The sequence below is a fragment of the Populus alba genome, chromosome 10, assembly GCF_005239225.2.
Source record: "Populus alba chromosome 10, ASM523922v2, whole genome shotgun sequence".
Classification (NCBI taxonomy): Eukaryota; Viridiplantae; Streptophyta; class Magnoliopsida; order Malpighiales; family Salicaceae; genus Populus; species Populus alba.
In genome coordinates this window covers 16,616,073-16,637,998 of record NC_133293.1, presented here as the reverse complement: position 1 = coordinate 16,637,998, position 21,926 = coordinate 16,616,073, and the positions used below count along the sequence as shown (strand labels likewise).

General features: G+C 35.4%; 4 protein-coding genes across 4 annotated transcripts; 1 reads left to right on the top strand and 3 right to left on the bottom strand.

The window, feature by feature from the left end:
• Nucleotides 1-116: 116 nt before the first annotated feature.
• On the bottom strand, nt 117-2,748 carry LOC118043075 (L-ascorbate oxidase). The gene is made up of 5 exons (XM_035050894.2): nt 2,317-2,748; nt 2,139-2,231; nt 1,811-2,023; nt 1,498-1,686; nt 117-1,392 (listed from the first exon to the last, which is right to left on the bottom strand). Exons 1-5 carry the CDS (start codon nt 2,602-2,604, stop codon nt 436-438), a joined length of 1,740 nt encoding a protein of 579 aa, XP_034906785.1. The 5' UTR covers nt 2,605-2,748; the 3' UTR covers nt 117-435.
• Nucleotides 2,749-4,332: 1,584 nt separating this feature from the next.
• LOC118043074 (phosphoglycerate kinase, cytosolic) lies at nt 4,333-7,776 on the bottom strand. The gene is made up of 6 exons (XM_035050893.2): nt 7,654-7,776; nt 7,340-7,548; nt 5,782-6,120; nt 5,225-5,542; nt 4,869-5,027; nt 4,333-4,785 (listed from the first exon to the last, which is right to left on the bottom strand). The coding sequence occupies exons 2-6, from the start codon at nt 7,532-7,534 to the stop codon at nt 4,591-4,593; spliced, it is 1,206 nt and encodes a 401-aa protein (XP_034906784.1). The 5' UTR covers nt 7,535-7,548; nt 7,654-7,776; the 3' UTR covers nt 4,333-4,590.
• A 2,468-nt stretch (nt 7,777-10,244) lies between these two features.
• LOC118043073 (phosphoglycerate kinase, chloroplastic) lies at nt 10,245-14,129 on the bottom strand. Its single transcript, XM_035050891.2, has 6 exons — nt 13,327-14,129; nt 12,531-12,608; nt 12,192-12,452; nt 11,330-11,647; nt 11,061-11,219; nt 10,245-10,685 (listed from the first exon to the last, which is right to left on the bottom strand). Exons 1-6 carry the CDS (start codon nt 13,744-13,746, stop codon nt 10,476-10,478), a joined length of 1,446 nt encoding a protein of 481 aa, XP_034906782.1. The 5' UTR covers nt 13,747-14,129; the 3' UTR covers nt 10,245-10,475.
• A 3,055-nt stretch (nt 14,130-17,184) lies between these two features.
• Nucleotides 17,185-21,101, top strand: LOC118043072 (uncharacterized). The gene is made up of 8 exons (XM_035050889.2): nt 17,185-17,668; nt 17,801-17,860; nt 18,010-18,258; nt 18,552-18,628; nt 19,466-19,542; nt 19,985-20,117; nt 20,203-20,394; nt 20,498-21,101. Exons 1-7 carry the CDS (start codon nt 17,257-17,259, stop codon nt 20,353-20,355), a joined length of 1,161 nt encoding a protein of 386 aa, XP_034906780.1. The 5' UTR covers nt 17,185-17,256; the 3' UTR covers nt 20,356-20,394; nt 20,498-21,101.
• The last annotated feature ends 825 nt before the right edge of the window (nt 21,102-21,926 follow it).

Sequence of the window (21,926 nt, the reverse complement as noted above, 5' to 3'; positions counted from 1 at the left end):
GATTACGGTGAATAGAAAATAATTAATTATTTTATAAGTTTAATTTAAATAAAAATAAAATAAATACAGTATGTAATAAATAACCCACCTTAAAAGCCAATGTTCGGTGTTAGAGATGTTCAATAATAATATTATAATTTCAATTAAATAATAATAATAATAAATCACAGTTACAGTTTTTCTTACCAGTCTGTCAGAAGAATAAAGTTCCAATTTTTTTTCCCTTTTTTTGATCATATAGTTGGCTTTGGCTAACATATGCAAATCATTCATTAAAGTTTTGCATGATGTTTTTCTGGGCTCCTGAAACATTCGACTCGCAATTGACATCAAAACCAATCGATATCGCAATGAAATTCAATGTTCTTGGGGCTATGATCCTCCTCTGCTCGTATTATAAGAAAAAAGAATGCGTACTATTTTCAGTTGAAGACACTATGGTCGGTGGTGACCTTCAGATTCACCACATCCCTTAATGGATGAAGGCAACTCACCCACCTTCTCTATCCCTTCTTCGAACACCACACCCATGCCCATGTAGAAATGAGACTCGACATGACAATGAAAGGCCCAAACACCTGGATTATCAGCTCTAAACCTCAGAGCAGTCCATCCATAAGGATGCAGAGGTGCTGTGTTCTTCATAATGGGATTGACCACATTGTACTTTCTCCAGTCACAAGACAAGTTATACTTGCCTGTACCGTACCCCAGGACCCAAAAATCATGCCCATGAAGATGCCATGGATGTGTCTCACTGTTGTTCACGGTCATAGAATTAGCATTTTGCAGGATGACATCGACTGTTGAATTGAACCGTAGCCTATATATTCGGTTGCTTGAAGTAGCATTAACATTTTTTGCCACACTATGTATGTCATAGTTTGCGAAGTCATATCCATCAGGAGGAGGGTCTTGAACAAATGCATCGGTCAAATTTTCTCTAAGTGCAATGAGGTATGGGGTCTGAGGAAGTGTTAGAGAAAGGTTGTTTAAGGACCATTTAAAATGGCCATCAATCTTGTTTTGTGTGTTTAGAAGCACGATCACTCTATCTGAGGTGACAGGAGGGGTGTTAATGAAACCTTGACGAGCCTTAAATGCAAGACTTTGAGCCAACCTTGATGTTGTATCATTCCAAAGAGGCCCTGTGGTCGGAACTGTTGGAGGCTGCTTTTGTGGATGGTTTGGATAGTAGTTGAAAATGGCCAAACCAGTTGGTGTTGCCGGTTTGCGAGCAACTACATTAATAGTTGCCCAGTAGTTTCTTGAAGAATCTTGATCAGCTTTTACTAACACAGAGTACGTCTCACCAGAGTAGATGTAGAGGTTTCTTATAGCAAATGGTTCTACATAGTTCCCGTCCGCTTCTACAACAGTCATGTCATGGCCCTGCACAAGAATAAGAGAGAATCATGAACATTTTGAACTCGAATGTTGCAAATTCAAACAGATTATTTCTGGAGCAAATGAAAGTTAGTGAGGTTGTGAAATTACCTCAATTTCAAAACTAAGAGCTGACAGGGAAGTCAAGCTACCAATCCTCAATCGATATGTTTTTCCAGGAACAACAGTCAGCGAATAAGGAGAGCATTCAGGATTTGTTGTATTGCAAACTCCAGCTGCAAAGCCAGAAGCAGTGGAAAGAGAGCAGTTGTATTTTCCTCTTCCATTTATAAGAAGTGACTGGATAGCAGAAATGAAGAGGTATGTTTACCATAAAATCACCATCAGCTACCTAAGGAACATTGCTACACTTGATAACTAATTCAAGACAAATTAAAGTTGACATGAGTTTAACAGAATTCACCTGTGGCTCTCCGACAAAAACAAAGGGTATGGCAGATAGGCCAGCAGCTTGTTCATTAGTGCTTGCGTGGTACCAATCATTTAAGATAATGTTGTGATCATAATCATAGGAAAAGGGTTCAGAAACTCCTTCAGGAAGCGATACAATGATGGATCCGTATAATCCAGCTGCTCTTTGCATTCCATAATGCCCATGATACAGGTATGTCCCAGCCTGCAAAAGGATGTTGAGCTAATTATACTATGCTCTATAAAAATAGCAAAAAAACTGTTGAAAACCATATAGCCTGAGACCTGGAATCATATTGGATTAGAACTAGAGGACTTACCCTGTCTACAACAAATTTGTAAATAAAGGTTTCTCCAGGTAAAATCGGACACTGGGTAACCCCTTCTGTTCCATCACTCCATGGCGTTCCGAGCTGTGGTCATAAAGGAGTATGCACAACAGAAGGGTTTTACATATGTAGGATAATTGAAGATATGAAGACGAAAACCTCATGATACCTGTCTGATTCCATGCCAGTGAACAGCAACATTTTCTGTCCACAAACTATTTCTTAGCTCAACAACAACAGTATCACCTTGCTGTGCAAAAATTGTTGGTCCTGGAGATCTCCCATTTATGGTGATAATCAGCTTCTTATAGCAATCTGGGGACTTGTATTCATACTTGACCTCCCATTTGTGGTGACGAGTTCTAGCCTCGACACTCGAGAAATTGATCAAACAAATTAAGTGAAACAGAGTCAGCAGCCTCACAAAATAGCCTTTGCTTTCTACAGGCTCGATCATTTTCAAGATGCTCAAAAACGGACAGAACGCTCACTTAGCCAGCAACAAAAGCATGCACTGTGCTAGAATGTTTGTTAATTACGTATCTGATCAATAGATCTACCTCGAGTTTCTAGGAATTGGTGCGCGTAAAAAAGACATGGTTAGGTTGCTGGATTTGTCTCTCTTTATTTGTCTGGGAAAGAGATTATTTTTGTTATGGTGTCATCATTTTTTAGTTGAGTCGTGAGGTGAATTTCCAATGAACAAGCAAGGCACAAGTCAAAAATGAGACATGATGCTCGCAAGCCAAGTAAAATTGAAGTTTGTCTACAGAATTATTAACTATTAATTAATTAATTATTAATTAACATAAATTAAAAGAGGAGGGGTTCCCTCCGGTTAATTGAAGCAATGATTTGTTTGTTTGTTTTAGAAATATTTTTTTTAGTTTATTTTTTTTTTATTTTAATTTAATTTCAACTTTAACTTCACATTTTAAAGCTTTATAATTTATTTTAATTTATTTTTTATAAAATTATTTTATTTTTATAATTCATATGAAGGATTTTTCTAGTTAATATGGTTGACTCGAGTTTTTCTTTTTAATTAAATTTTTTTTGAATTTTATTTTTTAATACTAAGTTAATTTATTATTTTATAATTAAAACTGCAATAATATTTGAGGGGTGTAAATTATGTGTTGTACTTATTATGTCAAATAATAAAAATAAAAACATTAAATATATATAATTAATAATCAATAATATAATTAAAGTGTTTAAAGTGAAGAGATTTGAAAAAAATATTATAAATTCAGTTTTTAATATGGTTTAACAAGTTTATATTTAAATTTTAAATATAAATTGTAATTGAATATTATAAAATTCAAGTGAAAAATTATAATGACGAATCCACATCAAACAATAATGATGCATGCACAGGTCACATCATTTAGAGTTTTTTTTATAATTAATATGATGTGATATTACCAAGGCAAGGTTCATGCAGACAAATATCAAGACTTCTTTTATTTTTTATGGCGCACGCTCGAGGAAACAAGGTGTAGCAATGAATTCGCAAGTTGTAAAAAAACAAGAATTGGCAATTGTCGCCTAGGTTTTGCCGCAACATATCATGGAAGCTGTCGTGGCTGATGGTTACCCTGTTTTATGAAAAAAGAAACTGCATTTGTTTTCCAAATCGTTCTTTCTGCTGTGTCTTGACTTGGGACTGATGATCACAAGGTCCTAGCTAGCGAGGGTTTGTTAGCCACTTCAATTTTCTTAACAAAGATTGAAACCCTTAAACCAAACCAAATGAACTTTCCATTAAACAACGGCAATTGATAATCTGGATAATGGAATAATTTCCTTGTTTAGAGCGAGTGATGAGTCACTTCATCCAGCGATCCACCATGTCCCCATAAACTGAACATTTTCCATTGATTTAGGCTGAATTAATGTGTTAGGAATAAATCTTGTAGTTCTAGGGTTGGATTATAAGTGTTGGATGGAATCATTATTAGAAAAAATTGATCTCCCAGGTTTTACTCTATTTCTCACTCTCTGTGCTTCTACTTTCTTTTCTGGGTTCCTTTCTAGGGATCTTCAGTGCCAAGAAAAAGGAGAGGAATAAGAGTTCCGAATCCTGCTACGCTCAAGAAATCACACCACGGTGTAGTTTATACCAAGCATTTTCGAGGCCAAACCTCGTTCTCTTCTCTCTTGTTCTCACTCTGGAAATATAGGATTCAACATTGGAATCAGCATTAAGATTTCAGAATGAAATAAGATTTCGTTGGTAGAGCAAATTCACATAATTGGATCATTAAAAACAATGTTCCAAAAAGGATCCGATCTGAATTCTGAAACCATTGCATAGTTGAATATTACTTGGAAGAGCATTTATTCTGTCACTCTACAGCCTCCATAAGATCAGCTCTATCATTTAGCCCACTCCGGTAGCAAAACCAAACATATACCAGCACTCAAAGAAACATCCAGCCTAAGCGTCGTCAAGAGCCAGGACTCCAGGCAGCGGTTTCCCCTCAAGAAGCTCTAAGCTGGCACCACCTCCTGTTGAGATGTGGCTCATCTTATCAGCGAGCCCAACCTTCTCCACAGCAGCAACAGAGTCACCTCCTCCAATTATGGTAGTCACTCCCTTGCCACTGAGTTCAGCAAGCTTCCAGGCGATTGCCTGAAAAGGGAAAAACAAAGCTCAATTACAATGCTAAAATGCCTGTGGTTGAACCTTGTATTATCTACGTAAATATAAGATACCTCAGTTCCTGCTGCAAACTTCTCGAACTCAAACACACCCATTGGTCCATTCCAAATAATGGTTTTGGTTGTATCCAATGCCTCACTGAATGTCTTGATAGAATCAGGTCCTATATCCAAACCCATCCACCCATCTGCTATCTCTGAAGCTGGTACCACCTGCAAGAAAATTGCACTAAACAATCTGAACAAAATTGGTGTACGTTACATTTCGATCTTCTGTGTGCATGCAAGCATGATCTTGTGTATCCCACTACTAAAAAATACTGCTCCGGGTAACTCAAAAGAGCAACTCACAGGTTTACATGCACATATTCCAGGGAATGCACATAACTTAAACGGACAATGATGCAAACCTTGCTGTTGGCATCTGGAGCAAACTTGTCAGCAACAACCACATCAGTAGGCAGCAGTAGTTTTACCCCCTTGACCTTGGCCTTCTCAATAAGTGAAGTTGCAAGATCAAGCTTGTCTTCCTCCACAAGGGATGACCCAACTGAGTACCCTTGGGCTTTGTAAAAAGTGAAGATCATTCCTCCACCCAAGAAGAGGAAGTCAACCTTCTCTAAGAGGGATTCAATCACTCCAATCTTGGATGATACCTTTGAGCCACCAACAATTGCAGCAAATGGCTTCTTGGGATTTGCCACAGCTCCAACAAGATAGTCAAGTTCCTGTAACCAGAGCAAACAACAGGTTATATATGCACAAGATGGTCAAGTGTGCAGCCATGAATTTAACAAGTTAAATTGGATCAAACAGAAAATGGATTTACATTGCGCATCTCTTTTAATTATCAATCCAAAGATAATGCATTTCTCCTTTCAATTTTTTATGTACACACGTATTTTCAAAAGATATACATTTCTTGGGGAAGAGCACTTTAAAGAAGATATAGATGTAACCACCATACCTTCTGCATAAGGAAACCAGCAACAGCAGGCTTCAAATATTTAGCCACTCCCTCAGTGGAAGCATGGGCTCTGTGAGCAGTGCCAAATGCATCATTCACATAGACTTCTGCTAGAGAAGCAAGCTTCTTTGCAAATTCAGGGTCATTCTTCTCTTCCTCCTTGTGGAATCTTACATTTTCAAGAAGCAAAACACCTCCTCCCGGAATCTCGGCCACCAATTTCTCAACTTCCTCGCCAATACAATCATTTGCTATCTTAACCTCAACACCAAGAAGTTCGGATAGCCTTGGTACAAGAGGCTTCAAGCTGTATTTAGGTGTGACACCCTTTGGGCGTCCCTGGAAACCATAAAAAAAGGAGTATATGAATGACCATTTGACAAAGACTAGTGCAAAATCCAATCATGCTAATTACTCCAATGTTTATATCAGTTAAAACATGCAAAGAGTGGTACCAAATCAAATCAAGTTAATTACAAACAGGAAATGAGGTTGGAACAAAGAAAAGAATACATGAGATTTTCATCATTTTAGGTAGCATTCTCATGAAAGCAGTTCATTATTGAGATTTGTTACATAAGTTCAAATTATTTGGGATTGTAATAACATCATCAAAACCAGGAAAGAAGGGGGAAAAAATGAAGTATGTTTGCATTGGAAAAACAATTTAAGGTATTGTTTATGTTTTTTTTTTTTTGTGTGTGGCCTTGGATATGGGATGTCAAGAACACTCCAAAAACGTTCGACTCCATAGTTTTGTAAAAGCTAGGGAGTTACATCCAATCGTGTTACATGATTTTGGACAAGTAGCCCAAACAATGGATTGAAAACCATTCACAGTCAATGACAATGGGCTGCCAGAAATGCAAGTGAAAAATGTCATAATAAGACTTTCTTGAGAAATCAATTATCAAAGCTACATTCTCCTTATTCACCTAACAACAGCTCCAACAAAAGAATTAAGAAAATAAATTTTACTAAATTCATCTTGGGTAGAACAGAGGTAGTTAACGAACCAAGAAAGAAAAGCTAATCCAGAAAGGTGAAAAATGATTGTCTAATCAAACATCTTGGACAAGAAAATAAATGGTACTCCGCCTTGGAGAACATAAATTCAGGCAACAAAACTTCTAGTGTATATCAAAACAACCGAAAAGCTAGCAGAAAACAATTGAAAGAGAACTAGAAAAATCTATCAGCTACCACAATGGCAGAACATAGAGCGAAAGACAAATCTGCTTACATGCAAATAAGTATTCTAAATCGGAAAAACAGAAGCCATGTCACAAAAATCAAAACCTAGATAAATCTGCAAGTAAACATGTCATGCAATTCTAGTTCTGCCTAAGCATCGACCAAAAACAAAGTCCTCAACAAACAAAAAAAAATCCCAAAAAAACACAAAACAGCACAACACAGCAACAAATCAAACATCATATGAATCTGCATAAAAATCCAAATCTGTAATCCAAATAGCACAATCAAAAGCATATTTCAACCCGAAAAAAAATGTTAAATATTTAAAACTGTGAAAATCAGGGCGTCGTCAAGCATATACCAAGTGAGAGGATAGAATAACTCTGGCACCATGATCCATCAAGTACTTGATAGTGGGTACAGCAGCACGGATCCTAGTATCATCAGTAATATTAAAGTTATCATCCAAAGGAACATTCAGATCTACCCTCACAAACACTCTCTTTCCCTTCAAATCTGTTTCCTTTAAACTGCTAACACTCTTCTTAGTGGCCATTTTTTCAATAAATCCTGCATTAAACCCAAAACAAAGAAAAACCCGGATCAAGAAACACAAAAACGAACATTAGCTAATACAAAGGTGATTGAACTGTAAAAGAAAGATTGGAACTTTACTTGCAAAGAGAAAGAAGACAAAAGAGCTGGGCTTCAATTGAGATCAATAAAAGACAAGGGTTGGATAGTGGTGGATGATACTAGGCGATTTATAAAGAGTACGTGTGCCGTTTGGTATTGTCGGGTTTTTTTTTTTTTAATATATATATATATATATATATATATATATATATATTAATTTTATTTTTATAATTGACATATCAAAATTATTTAAAAATATAAAAAAATACAAAAATAAATAAATTGAAATTTAAAGTGTAAGGTAAAGTGGGTTCGAAGTACCAACAGCGTATTTTACACTTTTGTTTTTAAATAACATTTTTTATCTGAAAAATATTAAATTTATATATTTTATTATTAAAAATAAAAATAATTAAAAATATATTTTAATTTATTTTAAAAAATAATTTACATAAGATATTTATTTGGGGTGCCCACTGGGCCAATATGCGTGGTATGGGTTCCAGTTAAACCCTGGGCGGTTTTAGGTTGATAAATTGGGTAAAGCTAGAGAATATACGTCTTAAATTCGAATTTGCAATCTCACGCAATCTTTGATCATTACACGTGCATGCTTTCTTGATTTTTAATTTAGAAATTATAGTTTAAAATAATTTATTTAAATAATTATATTAAGAAATGTATGTTTTTAATTTTTTTTATTTTAATTAATACGTAAACTATCCTAAAACACTCTTATTCTTAAAAAAAAAAAATCAAATTTATTATAAAAAATAGTTAGGAAATGAGTTTTGGAGCAAAGCAACAGTTACAAAAAGAGTTGTTTCGGGAATAAAAAATGATAATGAGATGTTCATTCCTTTACTCGAAGATGAGTATAATTTAGCCAACTTCTCAAGCTAATTATTCGAAGATTCATCAACATTTTAGCTGGGGCAAAACGGGAAGGCAAGCAGGAGTCCGAGCCTGTAAAATATATTTAATTTTTATTGAGTATTTAAATGTAAAACAATATAATATTTTTATTTTAAATAAATATTTTTTTAATAATATATCTTTGTTATATTAATTTTAGCCTTTCCTATTAAATATTACTAGCTTCACTCCTGACTTTAGCTAATCACGGTTCAAAACTTTATGACAATTTTCACCCTGTTATTACACGGCTAAAATAAATAAAAAATTAAAATAAGATCATTTTTGGATTCTATTTAAAAGTATTTCTAAGTGCATTTGAAGTTTTGAGCCCGGATGCACCTATGGAGACCGTGTTTTTATTTATTTTTGTACTTTAAAAATATTTTTAAAAAAATTAATTTTTTTTTATTTTTTTTTACTTTAAATTAATATTTTTTAATGTTTTTAGATCATTTTGATACATTGATGTTAAAAATTATTTTTAAAAAATAAAAAAATATTATTTTAATATATTTTTTCAAGTGAAAAACACTTTTTTTAAAAAAAACAATAACCACTCTCAAACACACTTGAATAGTAAATTGATTTTCTATGCGTATGCTTTTTCATGGTTTTAACATCAAAATTACTAAAACATATTTTTAAAAATGATTTCCTAAAGTCTTAAACAAAATATACCGTTAAAAGCATTTAGTAAAACACACAAACCAGATGCTTAATGACTGACGCCTTAGTTTTTCCAGGCGTCCTTTTAGTCACTTGAAATTATTTTATTGAGTTTGATCTCATCTGCGTTAGGGCTAGCTGATATTGTATTTATTCAGAAAAAAATAAATAAAAAATAAATGGTTTGTTTAACAAGTTGATTGAGACTTCAAGCATCCCTCGTCAACTGAATAATGAATTGCAAAAATAGTGGGTTTATGACGGCGAGAAGCATGCTGCGATGAGTTGTATTTTGGAAGTACTTTTAAATTAGATTTTGAGGTCAACAAATTTTTTTTTAAAAAAAAAAAACTTTAATAGTTACAAAATTTAGCCGCCAGATACTATCTTTTTTTTAAAAAAAAAAAAAAACTTCAAAGAATCATAATACCAAACACTACTTAAAAAACAAAGTCAGAAAAGAACAAAAAAATAAAAAATAAAATAAAAAACCCCAAGGCCGCCTTTCATTTCTGTGGCTTAAAACTTACGGAGATTCTATGATTAACTTTGCTCGAATGTCCCTTTCCTTTATGTTTTTGTTATCGCCAAAAGGGGAGCTGCTGACTTGAAAGCATTAGAGAGAGAGAGAGAGAGAGCTACCTTGGTGAGGAAGCTGAAAGGAACCAATGCCCTTAGCGAGAACACAGCCCCATAGCTTTATGAACCCAGTCCTGTTATGGACAGATATAGTAGCATTCCGAGTAGAAGATATAAACTTCTCTCAACTACCTGTATTGATTATCCATTTTTTTCATTATCTGCACAATACTTTCATGTGAATTGCTTAAATGACTAATCCAGGCAAGAGACCGGTATTTTGCCTTCAATGGCTGGCTAATCTTGCAAATCTAGGACTGAATCACAAAGATGGGATAGAAACACGAAGACAACATCTAAAGTTAGCCTCTCTCTTTTTTCCCTCCTTTCCGGATTCATCAATGTTTCTTTCACCTCTCAAATCATAAAATGTCAATTTATTGGCAAGTGAAGAAGATGAAGAAGAAGAAGAAGAATTGTCAACTATTATTTAAAATTTTGGATCGTTCTTGTTAACTACCCTCAATGTCTCTCTTGGCAATTTAGTAAGAAGCAAGAAAGGCAAAGGTGGAATCAGACACCCCTATTGAAGACACAGAAAATGTATAGCATGACTCGTACTTCTTCTACAACATCGCATCTCTCTCTCATAACAATAAAAGCATCGGCAAGGGAATGGAGAAAAAAATCAAATAATCTCACACAGCAACTCTTTCGACTTCATCTAGTGCAAGGACACCTGGAAGCTCTTTCCCTTCCAACAACTCCAAGCTGGCACCACCGCCAGTTGATATGTGGCTCATGACATCAGCAACTCCTACTTTTTCCACAGCCGCAACAGAATCTCCACCTCCAATAATAGTTGTAACTCCCTTGCCGCTAAGCTCAGCAAGCTTCTTTGCAATGGCCTGCAAGAAAGGGTTCAACTCTAGTTCACCATCTAATCACAGGTAATAAACCCAAAAACAATATGACAGGAACGCATTAAAATGTAGTTTCATATGGAGTTAGAATGGGTTTAGCCAGCCACTTCACAAAGTTGCACCAAGCACTATGATCATTTGTTTTCACTGTACGTTTAATCCAAGTGATAGAAAGAGTTGGTTATTGGAGAATTTTGCATTAGTGTAGAGATAGTTTTCACGCTTCCCTATATAATTGTGTGCATCCGAGCCTCTAACAAGGCATCATACCATGCCTATCAGATCGTGGAACCAAAAGTAGCATCCAGGCTTGAACAGATGAAAAGCAAAAATCAAATTTAAGCACCATTTCTCGCATACCTCTGTCCCAACTGCAAACTTGTCAAACTCAAACACTCCCATGGGTCCGTTCCAGATGACAGTTTGGGTGGTTCCCAAAGCTTCACTGAATGTCTTCACAGATTCTGGTCCAATGTCCAGTCCCATCCAACCATCTGGGATGGCTGATGCAGGTACAGTCTGTAGTGAACAAAAAGGCATTCAAATTCGTTCAGTTACAGAGAGTATTAAAAATGTCAGAGCAAGAACAACTTGTAGGGAACTTTCTTGTGTGAGCTTAGACCACAAACCTTGCTATTTGCATCAGGAGCAAACTTGTCTGCAATTATCACATCACTGGGTAGCAAAAGAGACACTCCTTTTGCCTTGGCCTTCTCAAGGAGCGATGTTGCCAAACCAAGCTTATCTTCCTCAACCAAGGATGAACCTACTGGGAGGCCTTGAGCCTTGTAAAATGTGAAAATCATACCTCCACCCAAAAGAAGGATATCACACTTCTCCAGGAGTGACTCAATGACTCCAATCTTGGATGAGACCTTGGAACCACCCACAATGGCAGCAAATGGCCTCTTTGGGGTTGAAACTGCCCCAACAAGGTAGTCCAGCTCCTGAAAACAAGGTAGTGAGAGATTGAATACCAAAGCGACCAGAAGTTTAAGGAGAAACTGAGATAAAAAAAAATATCAAGGCTACTTTCTTTATATGAGATAGTAGAATACAGGCCCTAACAACAAAAATGCATGCAGCATATGCAGGATGGATGGGTTCTTTTCAGTGACATGCTACCACTTTTGTACTTGAAATTCACAAAAAAGACACGAAATAATCAGCAATATTGACAATTCAGTCTCATAAAAAGATTGAAAGCTAGTGGCATTGTGTAGATATCACCAAAAAACGGCAAAAGAGATAAGGATAAAGAGTGAATGTGTGTTCAAAGGGAAACATGATAAAAGAAAACAGCACAATGAAGGGAAGCAAAACAGTCAATCATTCAGTCTACTTATGGCACCTAAAGGCAGTTTAGATGAGGGTTCCTAAATAAAACTGCCTCTGGGTCATACTCATAGAGGAGATTGCTAAAAATTTTTTTGACTCCATTCAAAAGATTAGGGTATATAATCTCACACGGCCATTAACTTATAAACCAACCTTCTGCAAGAGGAAACCAGAAACAGATGGTTTCAAGAATTTTGTGACCCCCTCAGTGGAGGCATGTGCTCTATGTGCAGTTCCAAATGCATCATTTACATAGAGATCTGCCAAGGAAGCAAGCTTCTTTGCAAATTCAGGTTCATTCTTCTCTTCTTCCTTGTAAAACCTGACATTCTCAAGAAGAAGAACACCACCATCAGGAAGTGAAGCAACCAATTTTTCTACCTCTGGGCCAATGCAATCATCAGCTTTCACAACCTGTTCAAGCAGCATATATCAGTCATGCATTCTCTGTTTCTTTTTCCCTTAAACTATATTTCGATGAACAAGATGTACCTGAATTCCAAGGAGTTCAGATAACCGGGGTACAAGAGGTGCCAAGCTGAATTTTGGAGTAACACCTTTTGGTCGTCCCTGAAAAATAATCAAAGAACACTTCAGCTCATATGGGTAGACCAATGAACATTATGCGGAGATTATAAACCCAAATTATTTTCACAGATAACCAATTAATATCAGATGTACAAGAATCTGCAAACTTATTTGTTATAGAGATATTCCTGCAAAGAATCGAGCTCCTTGTATAAAAACACAATACAGGCTAAATTTATAAATACAAGAACCTGCTTCCACACCAAATCCAGCAGTTAAATGTAATTCTTTACTGAAAAGCAATTCTCGGATAACAATATCGCTCAACCAGTAGAAGACAAGCTATAGCATTCTATCAACCAGGAACTATCAATTGCAAACCTGCAGTAATTCTCGCTAACTCTCTCAAAATCAACAGAAGAACTTTGCATGTCATAGATCACTACTTGAATTTCGAACCCAGTAGCACACAAGTACAATTCCAATAAACCAGCACCAAAAAAAAAATTATATAAAAGGAAGAAATAGAAAACAGAGTGTTGTGAAACTAAAAGGTTAATGCTATAATTCTAGTCGCATAACATCAAACTTCAGTGCAATAACCAAAAAATTAACACATTCAACAGACCAACAGAATCAATGAAATGAACATAACAGAACCGTTACAAAACCCAAATCACAACAAGACCAATACAAAATTCCCAGAAACCAGAAAAGAAAAAGGAAAAGAAAAACCGAAATTGAACAAGAACCCACGTACCAGATGACTAGAAAGAATAACTTTAGCCCCATTTGAAATCAAGTGTTTAATAGTAGGGATAGCGGCTCTAATTCTAGTATCATCAGTAATGTTCTGATTATCATCAAGAGGCACATTCAAATCAGCTCTAACGAAGACTTTCTTCCCTTTCAAATCAGCAGCTGTCAAGTCACCAACACTCTTCTTTGCCATAGACACCACTGCTCTTGGTGCTTTACCATTTGACTTGAAAGATCGTATTTTGGACACCACATGAGAGCTAAACAATGTGTCTGCAGCAGAGAAACCAAGACCCCGGAGGCTGGTTGTGCGGAGGCCGGAGGTGGAGACTGGGAGTAGGGAGGCCCGGACAGATGTGGAGGTGGAGGAGGCGGCTGTTTTAAGGAGAGAGAGAGTTGTTGGTGCTGTGGCGGAGGCCATTCGGCGGTGTTTGTGGAGTGTTTTTGAGTGTGAATTTTGTGAGAGAAGTTGGGTGGACTAAAAGGAGAAGAGGAGGGGATGGAGGGTTATATGGATGGGAAATGAGGCTCTCTCTCTCTCTCTCATCTTTGGAGAGAGAGAAAATAATGGGGCGGATGTGGACGGGAAGAACGAAGGAGGGAATGAATGGGCGATGTGCGTTGGATTTTGGATTTTCTCTTATCGTTGAAGTGAGGTTGTTGATGTTCGATGCCTTTAAGATTGTCACTTCTCACCGCTTCACCACTCTTGACGGTTTAGGCTTTACTGCAACAGCCACGAGTAACAACTACGGTGCCGATTGCCAAGAGGTTTGGTTAGTTCAGCTGGCAGGTGCCCGTCCTCCTCGCACAGAAGTTTAGGTTCGATTGGTTCGGCCGCTTTGTCTCGAGCGCATATGGACTATGGATGCATGTCAGTGGATTTGGGAAATTTAGGGGAGCTTCAGTTTTTGTACTACATTATATTTTTTTAATCTATTTTTATTTAAAAATATTACTTTAATGTATTTTATATTATAACAAAAGTTAAATATTATGGGGAAATTACCTATATCAAAAAATATTTTAGTTATATTTTTAATTTTTAATTTTTTTACGAGCAGATAAATATTTTTTTACTCTATTTTCTTATTTATTGTTTTTTCTCTCACTTTAACGTTTTAGATCTGATAACTATATTATATATAAGAACATAGTTCTAACTAGGGGTGTTCACGGTCCGGTTCGGTTCGGTTTTAACATAAAAATTCAACCGAACCGGAAAATATCATTTCTTGTTAATATAACCCGAACCGAACCGAAAACCGGTTCAAACCGAACCGATTTTGTTCGGTTCGGGTCGGTTTTTTAGCCTTAAAAACCAGAAAAACCGAAACTAATAAAATAAAATAAAACTTTTGGGGAAAAGAGAAGGGAAAGGGTGAGTGGGTTGGAAAAGTTTTGGGAAAAAGGGAAGGGGGAGGGTGAGTGGGGTGCAAAGGTTTTGGGGAAAAGGGAAGGGGGATGGTGATGGTGAGTGGGGTGCAAAGATTTTGGAGAAAAGGGAAGGGGAATGGTGAGTGGGGGCCGGCGGGTATTGGAGTGGAGGCCGGGTGCAAAGGTTTTATATTTTGTTTTAGATTCAATTAAACCGGTTCGGTTTAGTCCGGTTCAATCGGTTTAAGCTTTTTAAAACCGGAACCGAACCGAACCGGGTGGTTTTTTTAAATTTTTTAATCGGTTTATTCGGTTTTTTTATCGGTTCGGTTTTTTCGGTTAATTTTTTCTCGGTTTTCTCGGTTTAATCGGTTGATCGGTTTTTTTGAACACCCCTAGTTCTAACAATCATATTATATATAACTAATATATATCTAACAACTACGCATTCACTTGAGTTCTGGCCTTAACTCATTAACAGACACAATAAGCATTTATTTTGTTATAATAGCATATTTACTCGTGATTTTATTTGCATGCCTGCCCAATTGCTTTGCAGAAGGAGTTCTTGCCCGTAGCTGTTGCCAAAAAGGTCTGGCATGGCTTTAAGATGCTTGGATTTGTGCTTGCGTTTAACATGCAAGACTCTATCTGAGTCTGATAAAAAGTTAAATAGATGTTTAAAAATTAACTCATTTTATTATGTTTAATAACACTATTAAAAAATTATTTATACTTTTAATGTTTTTTTATATTTTATATTTTTTTTATATACTAACTCCCTAGAAGCACGGTCAATATACTAGTTTAAGCCAGAATACTCTTAAAAATATCTATAAATATAAACATTAGCAGTGAAAAACACCTTTATTTAGAATTTAGATAGCCTGGATGCCTTTAAATTTTGGGTGTGAGACAAAAATTGCGAACTTCTGTTGGATTTTTTTTTATGAACTTTGAACCAAAACATATATATATATATAGTCAAAATCTCATCGTGTCCCGTCGGTCGGTAATTGTATGGTTTATCTGATGTAGTATAGAAAGTGTAGATATATAATCCATTTGCTAGGAAAGTCAAATATTTTACATATAACAAAATTAAATCATATCGAGAATATGCAACTAAATACTTGATTGAACTCTATTATCTCAGCATAGTTTTTATAAATATTATATTAGATATACTTGCACATGAAAATAGTATTTTATTAATGCGAGGCTTATTTGAATTTATAATGGATCTAAAAAATGCAGAAGTAACTTAAAAAATATAGCTGTATTTTCCAGGTAAATGCACCGTTAAAAATAGTAAAACAATAAAAAAAATATTCTTGATTTTTGTTGTGTTGACAGCAACGTTTTTAAACCCAACCTAGTTATCGACCCAACTCAAAACCGAGGTCATGTGGGTCAATTTTAATTTTTTTTATAAATCATAACGATGTTATTTTTATAAAAAATAAAAAAATAGTTAATGGGCTGTGGGCGGGTATTACCTGGTCAACCCGCCGGGTCAATCTAGTTTTAACTATCCTTATTTTTTAATAAATTTTGTCTAGTTTCAGCCTCGAATCAACTGGGTCATGATTACCCTGAGCCGGATTTTAAAACCATGTCTTATAGACAAAGATATCAAATATCAACTTGTACAGGAACTAAATAGACAAGTGCATGAAGCTGCATTTAAATTATAACCATTTTATATTACATCTACTGGAGTCCATCATCATTATTAAATCCAAATAAAGATTTAAAATGTTGTTTATTAGTTAAAATAATTTTTTAAAGAATTTATTCAATCAAAAACAAATACAAAACAACAACGTGATTATACTTAATTTATTTTAGATTTTCAACATGGTATAAATATTTTATTAGAAAAATAATATAAATATACAGCATAGAGCAGATATTAATATAGTTATATTTAAGAAACACACCTAAAATTTCAGAAGCTAGATGCCTATTGTTGTAATCAACAGATTCATAAGCATAACAACACACCCAGAAATCATGCTTCTATAAAACTCAACTCAAGAGTAAATAGGCTAACTGGCTCTCTCTAGAAAATTAAAACCAAAATTCTTGCCTGGAACCACAGCTTGTACATGTTTATTTTTATATTTTAAAAGTTTTTTAAAAAAGTTTGAATTTTTTTTTATTTTTTTATTAGTTTTAAATTAATATGTGTTTAATCATTTTAATATGCTAATATTAAAAATAATTTTTTAAAAATAAAAAATATTATTAATATATATTTTAATATAAAAAATTATTTAAAAAACACTTATAATTATACTGCCAAAAAACCTCTTTTGACAGCACAAATTTCATAAACGGACGGGTGACATCCTGCAGAACATGGCTAACTGGCCAAGGTTAGCCATGGACCGTCCTAGGAAGCTAAGTTTTTTCTTCACATGTAATCGGGCTAAAGCCCACATTGACTACTCGGCCTTCTTTTCATGAATATCTATCTGCTTTCTGTCGTGGCAAAAACTTTCCAGGTTCTCCCATCGTTTAACCACCGAAGCTTTCATATCTCCCTTTCATGGCTTTCTCGTCCCAACAACTATTATTTTCTAGCCAATTTTCCCTTCTTTGCCCCCGAACACCACCGAATAGAAATCTCAAAGCCATCCCAAGAGCAGCTCTAAGAGAATGGAAAGAGTACGAGGATGCTGTGAAAAGAAAAGACCTTGCCAGAGCTCTTAGGTTCTTGAAATCCAAAGAAACTCAGACAAACAATGATAGTTTAGCTGATACAGTTAACGGGTCTTTCTCAAATGATTCAGCGACTCGGTCTGGACTCGGTGACCTGGGTTTGTTTGATGGGTTAGAGAGGGATTGGGAGGTTTTGGACACTTGTTTGAATGCTGATGATATGAGACTCGTTTCCAGTGCTTACGGGTTCCTCAAGAACAGGGGGTTCTTGCCCAGTTTTGGAAAATTCAGCAACATTGGTAAGTTTATATTTTCTTTCTCTTTTTGTACAAAGATTTAAACCTTTTATTCTGCTAATATAGACTGGCTTTGGATGTAATGGCTATAGAACAAACTAGATACTTTATGTTTTTGGGCTACAATTTATGCAGTTTTGGAAGGACCCAGGGAAGTTACACCAATCTTGTTGCAGTCTTCTACTGGTCTAGAAGGTGCTAGCATGAATACAGTACTGTTTTGTCTGCCTGGTTTTTTTATTCTTAATTTATTTGCATCTAATTCGCATTGTAGTTTGGTTTAGTGCACATTTATTTTAAACGACACTAAAGCGTGCACGCTTCTTTCCCGTCTACTCATTTAGTGACAAAACTTTCACCAAAGAAGTGGGGTGCGACTGGGATCTCAAGCCTTGTGTTCATTGCTTTTACTGGAGGAGCAAACTTTCTTGTTGACCGAGGGATTGATATCAGAGTTAACCTCGCGGCTATCTTAGGATTGGCCTTTTTAGACTCTATCTTCCTTGGCGGAGCTTGTTTAGCTCAAATCTCAAGCTACTGGCCCCCGAATAAGCGTCGAATCTTAGTTCACGAAGCAGGCCATCTTTTGGTAGGTATGGACCTTTTCACTTGATTTAAATGCTTTGTTTGGATGTCATTTTCTATTATAAGAAATGGGAAATCAGGGTAAGTGTTTTCATTTGGAATTGTGGTACGTATTTTGATTGTACACAAACAATATCAGTATCTAATGTGGTTCTGCACATTTAGCACTGTCCATTAAGTAGTCCCATTGACTTAAATGTTTTTCAAACAGTTGCCAGTAACTGTGCCAACACTCTAAAAGATCGTTTCTCTCTTTTGCTGATACCATTCTATGTAATTATTTGTAAAATTACTTTTGCAGCATATCTTATGGGTTGTCCGGTTCGAGGTGTAATTTTAGACCCCATGGTTGCAATGCAAATGGGCACTCAAGGGCAGGTATCTACTTACTACTCTCGTTTTGATTTTTATGGCAGGTCACTCTTCACTTTTGTCATTTGCTCTTACTTTGGACAAACTTGCTGTTACTTCCTGTATTTTTCATAAGTTATTGATTAATAGCTGCTAAATATATCTGGCTAGTTAAAATCCTTCCCTATATGTGGCTGACCATGCCACTATTGGAGGTAAGGAACCTTTCCAAATATACCTGTATAGCATTCTGACATTAGAGGAAAAGAATTCTTGAATGATACAAACTTATATTCTGATTCCTTAATGGTGAACCAAAGATATTCACAATAATTATATGATGATAACTATTGTTATGATCAGCTGGCCTGTTTCCATTTACTCATTATTTTTGTCTATGATGCAATTCACTTCCTGCGGTGATTATTTTTCATGTTACACTTGATAATTTCCCCTGAAATTACTGTTGGAAATCATGGAAGATTCTGGTAGTGCCACCCTCGCTGGAACGAGTCTTCAGAATAGATGACTGGTTGTGTTATTTGGAGTATTTGTTAAAAGTTATGATGATAGTTGTTAAGGCCTGGAGGGCAATAAGTTGATGTATTTTATTTGCTTCCTTGAGTTGTTGGTGAGAGTATTTGTCCTTGTTGTTTTTTGTTGCCTGATTATATATATCTTTAATTCATTTTATTTGGAATACCATTTGATGCTGGCTTTGATAATTAAGGTTCCTACTGTCTCTTTGTTCTTGTTGTTGACCCTAATGATTGCTATAACATCTGCACTGGTATCATATGTTCATTTATTCAAATTAGCAACAGTGTTGCCAGCAACAACTTATAAAATATCACATTCATACAGGCAGGAACTCAGTTTTGGGATGAAAAGCTGAGTAACGAGCTTGCTGGAGGGAAACTCAGTGGCACTTCGTTTGACAGGTGGGTATGATGTGAAGAACTGTTTATGATTGCTTGGTTAATGCTATTGTTCGATAAAATTGAAGGAACAACAGTCAGTCATATGGTGATTAGATTTTTAACTGCTTTTGCTGCTCCTTTTACTACCACGAGTAATTTCATATGGATTTAGACTTTAAGCAGCAATGTAAGTGGTTTTTGTGAACAGCATGAAAATAGCCACTGTGCTTGCTAACCCTTTCAAGTTTAAAACAAATAAACACCAGGCAGTTTGTCCAGGCACCTGCTTATGGAAGGTGTTCAGCAGGATGATATTGGTGTCCTTGCAACTAGATTACTTGTTTCCCCATCTATATGAGCATTGTTTGTGCTGTGTAAGTCATCCATGTGAATTCTCTCACGTCAATGCATACTAATATCTGGTCTCAAATTGCCAAAATGCATGGTCTGGAATGGTGGTCAGGTACTGCATGGTGCTTTTTGCTGGCATTGCAGCTGAAGCTCTGGTTTACGGTGAGGCAGAGGGTGGAGAAAATGATGAAAACCTATTTAGGAGTACCTGTGTTCTTCTGCAACCCCCATTATCTGTAGCCCAGGCATCTCTCTCACCATTATATAAAATTTGTGTTTCCCTTTGCTAGTAATGCTAACACTGACTCCTTTTGGCTTCCTCCTGTATAGATGTCAAATCAAGCAAGGTGGTCTGTTCTACAATCGTTTAATTTGTTAAAATGGCATAGGGATGCTCATCGAGCTGCTGTTAAAGCATTAGAAAGTGGTGGCAGTCTAAGTGTTGTGATTAGGAGGATTGAGGAAGCTATGTCTTCCGGTTGATGAGGTGACTGTTGATTTTTGTTCCACGTTGTTTTTAAGGTAAAAATGATTCCATTTTCATGTTTTGTATGTTCGTTGTTGGGCTTGCTCCTGTTTTACTTGGGTATACCTGTAATAATGTCTCGACTTGTTGTTCTGGCAGGACAAGATGGGCCTTGTGGCAAGAAATCGAAAGTTGAATTGGTTTCATATGGCTTCATTTGCTCCTCTCTTCTCCTGCCGCTTAATTGCCCTAATTGATGCTCTCAGTTACTCTTTCTCGAGTTCTATGATAGGATGATAAAAAAAGGGAGCAAAAACAGGGTGAGAAGTGGGATTAAATGGAGACGGATTTATGCAGTTCACAGGCCTAAGTTATAACTGAAGCACTCTAGAGATTGATACAAGTGCCAGGCCGTCCTAAACGGCAAACGTTTTTGAAGTTGTCCAACTGTTAGCTGCGTGCAAGTATTTTCAGTTTCTTACCACAAAGCAAGCACTACACTAGGAAACCTGTCATACTTCCAACTTTCCAATCTGGTTCAACATTTAGTATTGAACAGAAGAAATAATGGTAAAGAACAGACCAAGTTCCTCTAGCACTTGCTGTGGGCAGAGCAACAACTGTAATTCTTTCATAATTGTTTCCCCTGTAAGTGTGATTTTACTGGATATGTACGTTTTCCATTTGGATTGTCCGTGGTGTTTGTATCAGGATCATCTGTTATACATGTATGCTGTAAATGAGATAAATCATTGTTGACTGAGTTGAAGATAAATGGGAAATGGAAGGAAAATGGGCCTGTATCAACTGGATCTAACATGGCCTCGTGGGCCACCAAGTTTTATATATATAAAAAAAAACCTGTATTTTTGTAATTTAAAAATACTTTTAAAAAAATTAATTTTTTTTATTTTTTTTAAATTAATAATTTTTTTTGTGTTTTTGAATTATTTTAATGTGTTAATATGAAAAATAATTTAAAAAAAAAATATTATTTTAATATATTTTTAAATAAAAATACTTTAAGAACAACTACACTTTAAGAGAAACCCTTCCTTTCATTACACACACCAAAATACCAGGTGCGTCCATTGTCTGTTTTTTTTTTTTTAATAGCTAACTGTATAATTGAATAAGTTTATATTATATTATTACATTTTTAATTATATGTATTACAGTTCTATACAGTATCTAATTCCTTAATATGCTCTTCGATTAAATTTCTTCACTCAAAATGATGAAATGATATTTTGCTTTTCAAATCTGTCTTTGAGTTATATAATAAAACAATAGAAATATTTTTCAAAATTGTTTAAAATGTTTTAAGAAATAAGAGGTTTCGGATCCGAATTATCATTGATTTTTTTTAAAAAATAAGGATTTTATTTTCTTAAAAAAATCAAAATTATACTCCTGTAAAGCTCAATGATATTTTTAAAATGACAAATATGATTTTATCATTTTGAATAAAGTGGATAGAATAGTATATTGAATATTAAATACTATACAAGTATATATTTAACACAATTAAAAATACAATAACATGTTGAAGATTTGACCAATTACATGAAAGATAGATTACTCATGT